This window comes from Scyliorhinus torazame, chromosome 3 (genome assembly GCF_047496885.1).
Source record: "Scyliorhinus torazame isolate Kashiwa2021f chromosome 3, sScyTor2.1, whole genome shotgun sequence".
NCBI classification, from domain to species: domain Eukaryota; kingdom Metazoa; phylum Chordata; class Chondrichthyes; order Carcharhiniformes; family Scyliorhinidae; genus Scyliorhinus; species Scyliorhinus torazame.
Window position 1 is genome coordinate 79,456,637 of NC_092709.1, and position 10,746 is coordinate 79,467,382.

The following is a 10,746-nucleotide window of genomic DNA, read 5'->3' on the forward strand; positions in this document are numbered from 1 at the left end:
AAGGTGGTTTAAAGTGTGTCTTCTTCAATGCCAGGAGCATCCGGAATAAGATGGGTGAACTTGCAGCATGGGTTGGTACCTGGGACTTCGATGCTGTGGCCATTTCGGAGACATGGATAGAGCAGGGACAGGAATGGTTGTTGCAGGTGCCGGGGTTTAGATATTTCAGTAAGCTCAGGGAAGGTGGTAAAAGAAGGCGAGGGGTGGCATTGTTAGTTAAGGACAGTATTACGGTGGCAGAAAGGAAGTTTGATGAGGACTCGTCTCCTGAGGTAGTATGGGCTGAGGTTAGAAACAGGAAAGGAGAGGTCACCCTGTTGGGGGTGTTCTATAGACCTCCGAAAAGTTCCAGAAATGTAGAGGAAACGATTGCAAAGATGATTCTGGATAGGAGTGAAAGCAACAGAATAGTTGTTATGGGGACTTTAACTTTCCAAATATTGACTGGAAACGCTATAGTTCGAGTACTTTAGATGGGTCCGTTTTTGTCCAATGTGTGCAGGAGGGTTTCCTGACACAGTATGTAGATAGGCCAACGAGAGGCGAGGCCATATTGGATTTGGTACTGGGTAATGAACCAGGTCAGGTGTTAGATTTGGAGGTAGGTGAGCACTTTGGTGATAGTGACCACAATTCGATTACGTTTACTTTAGCGATGGAAAGGGATAGGTATATGCCACAGGGCAAGAGTTATATCTGGGGGAAAGGCAATTATGATGCGATGAGGCAAGACTTAGGATGCATCGGATGGAGAGGAAAACTGCAGGTGATGGGCACAATGGAAATGTGGAGCTTGTTCAAGGAACAGCTACTGCATGTCCTTGATAAGTATGTACCTGTCAGGCAGGGAGGAAGTGGTCGAGCGAGGGAACCGTGGTTTACTAAAGCAGTCGAAACACTTGTCAAGTGGAAGAAGGAGGCTTATGTAAAGATGAGACATGAAGGTTCAGTTAGGGCGCTCAAGAGTTACAAGTTAGCTAGGAAGGACCTAAAGAGAGAGCTAAGAAGAGCCAGGAGGGGACATGAGAAGTCTTTGGCAGGTAGGATCAAGGATAACCCTAAGCTTTCTATAGATATGTCAGGAATAAAAGAATGACTAGGGTAAGAGTAGGGCCAGTCAAGGACAGTAGTGGGAAGTTGTGCGTGGAGTCCGAGGAGATAGGAAAGGGGCTAAATGAATATTTTTTGTCAGTATTCACACAGGAAAAAGACAATGTTGTCGAGGAGAATACTGAGGTTCAGGCTACTAGACTAGAAGGGCTTGAGGTTCATAAGGAGGAGGTGTTAGCAATTCTGGCAAGTGTGAAAATAGTTAAGTCCCCTGGGCCGGATGGGATTCATCCTAGGATTCTCTGGGAAGCTAGGGAGGAGATTGCTGAGCCTTTGGCTTTGATCTTTAAGTCAACTTTGTCCACAGGAATAGTGCCAGAAGACTGAAGAATAGCAAATGTTGTTCCCTTGTTCAAGAAGGGGAGTAGAGACAACCTCGGTAACTATAGACCAGTGAGCATTACTTCTGTTGTGGGCAAGGTCTTGGAAAGGTTTATAAGAGATAGGATGTATAATCATCTGGAAAGGAATAATTTGATTAGAGATAATCAACACGGTTTGTGAAGGGTAGGTCGTGCCTCACAAACCTTATTGAGATCTTTGAGAAGGTGACCAAACAGGTGGATGAGGGTAAAGCAGTTGATGTGGTGTATATGGATTTCAGTAAAGCATTTGATAAGGTTCCCCACGGTAGGCTATTGCAGAAAATACAGAGGCATGGGATTCAGGGTGATTTAGCAGTTTGGATCAGAAATTGGCTAGCTGGAAGAAGATGGTTGATGGGAAATGTTCAGACTGGAGTCCAGTTACCAGTGGTGTACCACAAGGATCTGTTTTGGGGCCACTACTGTTTGCCATTTTTATAAATGAGCTGGACGAGGGCGTAGAAGAATGGATGAGTAAATCTGCAGATGACACTAAAGTCGGTGGAGTTGTGGACAATGTGGAAGGATGTTACAAGTTACAGAGGGACATAGATAAGCTGCAGCGCTGGGCTGAGAGGTGGCAAATGGAGTTTAATGCAGAAAAGTGTGAGGTGATTTAATTGGAAGGAATAACAGGAAGACAGAGTACTGGGCTAATGGTAAGATTCTTGGTAGTGTGGATGAGCAGAGCGATCTCGGTGTCCATGTACAGATCCCTGAAAGTTGCCACCCAGGTTGAGAGGGTTGTGAAGAAGGCGTACGGTGTGTTAGCTTTTATTGGTAGAGGGATTGAGTTTCAGAGCCATGAGGTCATGTTGCAGCTGTACAATACTCTGGTGTGGACGCATTTGGAGTATTGCGTGCAATTCTGGTCGCCGCATTATAGGAAGGATGTGGAAGCATTGGAAAGGGTGCAGAGGAGATTTACCAGAATGTTGCCTGGTATGGACGGAAGATCTTGTGAGGGAAGGCTGAGGAACTTGAGGCTGTTTTCATTAGAGAGAATGTTCAGAGGTGACTTAACTGAGGCATACAAGATGATCAGAGGATTAGATAGGGTGGACAGTGAGAGCCTTTTTCCTCAGATGATGATGTCTAGCGTGAGGGGATATAGCTTTAAATTGAGGGGAGATAGCTATAGGATAGATGTCAGAGGTAGGTTCTTTACTCAGAGAGTAGTAAGGGCGTGGAATGCCCTGCTTGCAACAGTAGTGGTTTCGCCAACACTAAGGGAATTCAGGTGGTCATTGGATAGACATATGGACGATAAGGGAATAGTGTAGATGGGCTTTAGAGTGGTTCCACAGGTCGGCACAACATTGAGGGCCAAAGGGCCTGTACTGCGCTGTAATGTTCTACGTTCTATGTTCTAACTCTTAAGTTTCTCTTCAGTAAGTTGCCTTTCCATTTTTCCGACCAAAATGGATTATCTCACACTTAACCTTATCTTAACCACATCCCGGGCTGGTTGTACAGCTAGCATTTACTCCTTGCAGCTGCCTGCACGCTGATAAGAGTGCCCCTCCTAGAAAGTTTAACTGTCTATAGTAGCAGTAATTGAATAATTGCATGTATGTGGTCAAGTTAGTCCAGCCCATAATACCTCACATTTGGTAAGTAATACTCCATTTTGTGGGTGGCAATGTGGTTAGCACTGCTGCCTCACAGTGCCGGGGACGCAGCCTCGAGTGGCTATCTGTGTGGAGTTTGTAGGTTTTTCCCATGTCTGCATAGGTTTCCTCTGGGTGCTCTGGTTTCCTCCCAGTTCTACGATGTCTAGGTTAGGTGGATTGGTCATGCTAAATTGCCTCTTAGTTCCCAGGGATGTGCAGGTTAGGTGGGTTACAAGGCTGGGGTGGCGGAGGGGGCTTGGGTAGGGTGGTCTTTCAGAGGATCGGTACATACCCGATGGGCTGATTGGCCTTCTTCTGCACTGTAGGGATTCTATGATGCTGAATTCATTTCTATAGGCAGCTGCCTCATCCATGGCAGACCCCAACATGGTCATCTCAAAAATAATCTGAAATGGGGGTTCCATGTTCAGCAGATAACATCCAAAACAAACACAATCTTAGATTTCTCAGGAGGAATCTTTAGTCTTGCAACAAAAATATCAGAGTTGCAGCTTATCAAACACTTGTTTGTCCAATTAGGGAGTCTGCAAGTTGTGTGTGGGATCCTTATATGGTGAGAGATATAAATTGAAGCGATCTAAAGATGTACTGCACAATGCTGCATTAATCAGCATGGGAAATACACCAATGTCACATCCTTGATCAAATATTTGGAATTCAAATCATGAGAGCAAAGAAGGAAGAAATTCAAATTGACCATATACTCCTTGCGTTGCATCCTTCCGGAATTAACATTGGAATCAAATTGACTGTGACTTGTACCTTTGTTGATGAGGACCCCAAAAGATGGGCACTTGGCATTTCTGGCTAAAGAAAGTTGGAAAAACTGCGATCTCAGCTTTTGTACTCATGCCCTGCACTTCACCATCACTGAGGTGATGATATTCATGGAGCTTCCTCCGCCCATTATGATTTACTTGACCGTCCGACCCCCATTCACGACTGTGTGGCAGGACTGCAAAACTTTAACGTGATCCACTGGTTGTTGGATCGCTCAGATCTGTGTGCAACACGCTGCTTCTGTTGTAGTCCCGCATTGCAACTTCACTAAGTCGGTGCATCATTTCCAGGTACACCTGCTGCTGCCCTGACATGATCTCCGATAGCCGCCGTTGAACCCCGTTGGAAGGGTAAAGCGAGGCGTGTACCAGCAAGCGCCAAATATCTCAGGGGAGTTTACCTCAGATCCAGCGATGACTGCAACTGCGAGGCGTTCAATAGCGAACCAAACAGCAAATGATGAGGCTAAAGACAGAGCAGCGCAACAGCAACATTGGGGTATCTGCCTCTGAAAGGGCTGTACCGGTTACTTAAATAACGGCAACCCCTGTTATTTTGACAGGAAAACAAGTTAGCCGATGAGGTAAATAAGGTAAAGTTAAATGAATCTGAGAGTTCGTCTGAGGTGTTCGCAGGGAATTCCTCTCCCGCCTTTCCTGCCATTTGCCGGGTGAAGCTCCCTCGGTGTTCAATGCGTAGTAACGTTAGCATTGCTGACCGTCCCGCTTCCCTCTCCATTCGCAAAGATGAGAGAGGACACGGGGAGTGGGGGAGACAAAACCACGCCGCAAAATTGCACTTTAATTTACCGCATCCCATTCCATCGCGCGCGAAAGCCTGGGGCTTCCCACGTGGAACCTGTGGCGTACCGCGTGAGGGACACCGAGGTGCGTTTGCATTAAACAGAGGGTTGAGGGGGGGGGGGGGGGGGTTTATCGCAACAATAAAACTTACTTGGTGACTCCGTTTTCCACATAGGTGGTTTTGTAAAAGCCCACCAGCGTGCCGAGGAGGCTGCCCTCAAACTCCAGGGTGAGGAGGTAATGTTGTCCGGGGGCGGTGGCGGGAAGTTCTTGGTCCGCCTCGATGACCAGGTATTGCTGAGACGGGTACTCGAAGCAGCGGCGCAGCGGCACCGGGCGGGGCAGGGACGAGTTGTCCGCCTGCTCCAGGAGGGGCGGCGCGGTCACTCTGCTCGCCTTGATGTGCAGCCACAGGAACCTGGTGGACTTGCTGGTGCGGATGTGGATCACGTTCTTGCCCGTGTAGGTCCCGCCCTCCATGTCGGGCTGCAGCTCCAGTTCGTAGTGGATCGGGCTGATGTGGTCGGGCAGCCGAAAGTTTTCCCACGGCCCCGCCAGGTCCGGGTTGGGAGGGCAGGAGCCCGGTGCCGGCGTGGTGGGCGCAGGGGAACCCGGGCTGGTTCCACTGCTGGTGCTGGAGGCGGCGCTGGTGCCGCCCCCCACTTGGCAGCCTTCCCCGCCGCCGCCGTTGCTGAGACCTACTCCCAGCCCCACCGCCAGCCCCACGGCTACCAGCACCCCGGCCACGATGATCGCCGCATGTTTGCTACTCATGCATCTTCTCTTTCTCGCCCTCTCCTCGTAATCCAAGTGTTGCATTTGGTGCTTCTCTCACCGGGCGCCCCCGTTAAAAACAAAGTGGCGAGAGGAGTTCTGTTCCCACTGGAAATAACTGCGTCCAGCGCACAGTGCCTGTCCTCAGGATGTCCTGTCCGGTTTAAATATAAACCTGCAGGATGTTAATGAGCAATGGGAAGCGACCAGAGGACAAATAGCACTTGAACAACAACCACCTCCCCTAAAACAAACGTGAAGGACGAAACCGTTTTGAAGATTGGGTTTCAGATACACAAATTGAACATTTGTGTTTGCCTGCCTTTTTTTATGACTATCCGTTCTGACCCAAATATTCTTTCATCATGGATTATGAGTTGCCATTTCACGAGCGCTTGCCGTTTCTGTTTACGACCTTAACACAAATTCTACCGCGGAGTTGGGGGAGGAGAAGAAAAGTCCAAAGAACATTCAGCTGAAGTTCGTCTTTTGCCGTTTGTTTATTGCTCAGGATTCATTGGTTTCTGAATGCAGCAGTGTTTTTTTTACCGTGTGTGTTTAACGGAGCTGGGCTGGAACTGAAAACAAAGGCACGAGAATGTCTCCAAGGAGGATTTAAATGACAGCTTTTAAACTCTCACCTTTAATCCGAATTTGACATTAGCTGTTCTAAAATCTTAAAGTAAAGATGAATAATCCAACAATAATTGAACACTTTTTACTATTTGCTTGGGATTGCTTGATTATTCAGTATCAAGGGGAATGTGCCAAATTAAACCAAATGACATGTTGATTAATGCCCAGTTCTCCTAGAAAGTCTCATATCCACAGCACTGATGTGAAACATGAGAAACATTGCCGATTTCCAAGCAATCAGCAGTCTGGTGCTGATGGAAGACAACCTGGAGGTCATACTAACACACAGGTGTAGAATCATTCAAAATTAAAATGGTTAGTTTATAGTTCTCCAACAATATACTGTACTACACTGACATCTCAAACATAAAGAAAACTGCTACATTGGCTACTTGCGAATGCTTTGCGATTTTAAGGAGGATTGACCCCTTGTGGCCAGAACTACCCATCTTACGTTCATTCCATCAGTTCCATCTGACTCGTCTTCCAGTTCTACAATTTTCTTAGAACCGTTCCCGTTCTCCACACTTGCCTCTAATATTAATCTATATCCTGATTTAGTGCCCCCACATTCTCACTTCTACCATCATTTATAAGAATCAGTACAAAATATTTCATTTCTCTACCATACTTTCATTATCTATTGGGCCTCCTTTGTCCCTGAGAGGCACTGTACTTTTCCTTTTACTCTTCATGCACCAAAAAAGAACTATTTCAAATTATCAAGGACATTTTCTTGTTTCCTTCTAATCTTTCTTTATGCAACTATTTGTGGTTTTCTTTGGTATTATGAGCTCTAACTTATTTAGTCCTTTTAAATTGCAATTTAGTCTTAATCATTACTTATGCAGGGAATGCAATTCATTGGTGCACTACATTTTTTGTTCATTTCATACATTATCCATCTCACATTTTCAAGATTCCCCTGAGGTAATCTTTGGACGCATTTGCTGACTTTTCTGCTGAGTTATTTTGGGCCACATGATTGGATTGAATTGGATTTGTTTATTGTCACATGTACCGAGGTACAGTGAAAAGTATTTTTCTGCGAGCAGCTCAACAGATCATTAAGTACATGAGAAGAAAAGGGAATAAAAGAAAATACATAATAGTGCAACACAACATATATATATATAACATATATCTATCTCACCGAGCTTTGCCTTTTGCCGTTCAAGCATTCATTTCCTTATTATCTTCATTATCGTCTAATGTCGGAGATAACGTGTAGTATTGTGTCAATATGACATGAAAATAAATCCTAAACTGTATGTATCCACCCTTTATATTTTTTGCTATTTTTCAAATGGGCTTTCTGCTGAACCAAAAAGATGGCGGCTACAAGTCATATGACCAACAAGAGCCTTAAGAACAAAATAATCCACCTCATTGGCATGGACTCTCATATCCAATTGTAAGTACATTACAATGATGAAACTAGGGGACTGAAAGATCAAAACTTATTATGCAGAGCTGTTAACAAACTCATCTCACACCTGCAATTATCCAGGTCCATTTGAAATTGGGAGCATTGAGAGGACAATAGATATCGTTTGATTCATGATAATTTTATCCCTCCAGCAGAGTTAGAGGGTCTGCCTGGACAATGGCTATCTTACACAAGAACCTCAATATGGATGGTAGCTCATTTTCAGAAGCTAATAACTGGAAGATTATTAATATCGAGATCAAAGCCAGTTGCAAACACTGGATAATCATCCCTTTTGAAATCATCATGAAAAAAGAAGGTCACACGACTCAAATTACTATTTTGAAACCTCTCTGCTCCTGTGAGAATAGAAAAATTCTCAGTCTGCTGTTCAACATCCAACATGAGAAGTACCAAGAAGCAGAACTCCAGTGAAAACAACAGCCTACTCTACAAAACCTGTCTTAGCTGGAAGATTTTCTACCATTGCTTGCAGAACTGACCCAGTCTATGTGTATCTACTTGCAGTATCAGCACCAACCGTAAGGCAAACCCTATAACTCTGGTTTCCAGCCAGGCTGAACTCGAGCTCCTACCCTGAAATAATTCCTCATTGACTTTTGACTCTGAACTCTGATAATCATGTGAATTAATAAACATTCCTGTGGTTTATTTATTGTTAGTATCACTCATTGTAATTTTATATAGCCCCCAACCCTTAGTGTGTGTAGTGGAGTGGGATGTTGCAACCCCCTCCCACCCCATCCCCCACAAACCCCATGTTTTGAATGTGAACCAACTAACCCTTTGAGTTAATAGTGTTATTGATATTCCACTTCTCACACATATGCTGAAATGGCATACCAAATTCAGACTGTTATTCAGAATGATCACTTGAGGCATACAAAATAAACGAAAGTAGCGCTTAGAGCAATCATTTTCAAACTCAGGGTGGCGACCCGTCCAGTAGGGCAGGACACCTCCTCCTGTTGTCAGCGCGCTGATCCAGGAGCAGATTTTTTTTTAAATCACTGGAGTCTTCCTGCCTGGAGAGGCGGCAGAGAGCAGGTCTTGTGCCCCGTATGCTGACATCACATGTTCTTGGCGCGATAGAGAATACTTCATTTTTCAGCTACCAGTTGTGCTGGTGTAAACTTCTGGTGAACAACCCATGAAAATAAGAAGCTGAAAAAGGAACAAAGTAGCATAAAGATGATTACTTGAGGTGTGGGATAGTAATTGTGACACTTCAAATCAGGATTCAAAGTTCATGTGAGTTATATGCAGGGAAGCGCTAGCAAATGGAAGTTTAAAACCCTCAAAACTTCAAAGACATTTGAAGACTAAGCATGGTGAGTTTAAGGACAAATCTCTTCTGGCACAATGGTTAGCCCGGCTGCATCAAAGCTCCAAGGACATGGATTCAATTCCGGCCTCGGGTGACTGTGTGGAGTTTGCATTTTCTCCCCATATCTGCATGGGTATTCTCTGGGTGCTCCACTTTCCTCCCACAGTCCAAACATATGCAGGTTAGGTGCATTGGCCATGATCAATTTCCTCTTGGTGTCCAAAAGGTTAGGTTAGGTGGGGTTATTGGGTTAAGGGTATAGAACCATGGAATTTACCATTCGGCCCATCAGCTCTGGACCGACTCTTGGAAAGAGCACCCTATTTAAGCCCATGCCTCCACCTATCCCTGTAACCCAGTAACCCACCTCACCTTTTTTGGACACTAAGGGCAATTTATCATGGCCAATCCACCTAACCTGCACATTTTTAGACTGTGGGAGGAAACCGGAGCACCCGGAGGAAACCCACACAGACACGGGGAGAACGTGCAGACTCCGCACAGACAGTGACCCAAGCCGGGAATCAAACCTGGGACCCTGGAGCTGTGAAGCAACTGTGGTAACCACTATGCTACCATGCTGCCCAAATATATAGGTGTAGGGTGGGGCCTGACTCTAGGTAGGGTACTGTTCCAGAGGGCCGGTGCAGACTCGATGGGACGAAAGGCCTCCTTCTGCACTGTAGTGATTCTATTTTTTTCAACGGATGCAGTGATGTTTTAAACCATCAGCTGAAGTCATTATCAGAAATGTAACATTGAATAACAAAGCAAGTGAGATCATGAGGACCAAGCAGGCTCACCTGGCACATTAAAAATCAGTGAAAATGGTGAAGGTTGGCCAATGTGGGTTGTGAAGGTCGGCGGGCATGGGTTGCAAAGGATGGCCAGTTGGTAAAATGTGTCCCGGACAAAAAAGTTTGAGAAACACTGGCTTAGAGTGTGTGCAAGATTGTACTTGATGACAACAAAGTCAGTGCCATGGACATGAAAGTGGTTGAATGTGATTTTGGATCAAGGATGGATAAGAACTTCATGTGGAGTCAGTGGTTCATTGTGCTGACTTGGCATATTATCTTGATATGCCTTGTATTTCGTATTGATGACTTCAATGTCATCGTTCATATCTGGTCAATAGACTGTCTTTTTTGCGAGCCTTCTCTTATGATCTATCCCCTTGTGTCATTGATGAAGTTGTTGAAAAGTATCATGTCACAAAGACTCTGGTACAATGATGGGCCTACCTTTCAAAATGACTCCCTGTGAGATGCCTAACTCAACTCGGTAAGTCCTATTTGGTTTCTCATATGGACAGGCTGCACTGGGTCAGGGCATCTGTCATTGATGGTTCCCCACAGTTTATGTAGCATAGAATCTTTTGCAGTTTCTTTTTATTGCTCCTGGCATTTTGTGTTGTGCAAAATGTGCCAGAAGAATTGACAGACTCACTTTGTCCTGCAAGCGTAATGATGCAGCTCGCTTGAAACTGCCAATTATATCAAAACATTTTGGATTTAATTTTATGTCAAGAACTGAGGTGTAGTTTGATGTAGATCTGCTGAATGAGGTCTAACCAATTCCATAGATTATCACTAGTGTGAAGTCATGACATGCTGATGTACCTACTGTGGCCCGAGACATTCTGGAGGCTTCCAGTAATAAACAAAGGGTTTATTGATGAAAGACAAAGGCAGTTAGTTAAAGGTCACAGAGCACTATACAACAAGTCTTCACTGTACAACAGCTCCCTGGTCCTCACTGCCTGAGATCCTGCGCACAGGGCCCCGTGCAAACTCTCCATTGGCTGGGGTTCACGTGCTTCTGCCCAAGTCAGTCACATGGTCCGTGGATACTGCCACTTAAAGGG

General features: G+C 45.2%; 1 protein-coding gene and 1 long non-coding RNA gene across 2 annotated transcripts in view; one reads left to right on the forward strand and one right to left on the reverse strand.

Moving 5' to 3' along the window:
* The window catches only part of enpep (glutamyl aminopeptidase), a 148,591-nt gene extending 142,940 nt beyond the window's left edge, over positions 1–5,651 (reverse strand). Inside the window, exon 1 of the mRNA XM_072495898.1 lies at positions 4,844–5,651. Coding sequence (XP_072351999.1) covers positions 4,844–5,511 — 668 coding nt within the window. The 5' untranslated portion in view covers positions 5,512–5,651. The remainder of the gene's footprint in view (positions 1–4,843) is intronic.
* Positions 5,652–5,918: 267 nt separating this feature from the next.
* Positions 5,919–8,203, forward strand: LOC140408535 (uncharacterized). Its single transcript, XR_011940129.1, has 2 exons — positions 5,919–7,516; positions 7,687–8,203. It is a non-coding gene; the product is annotated as an uncharacterized lncRNA (long non-coding RNA).
* Positions 8,204–10,746: the final 2,543 nt, after the last annotated feature.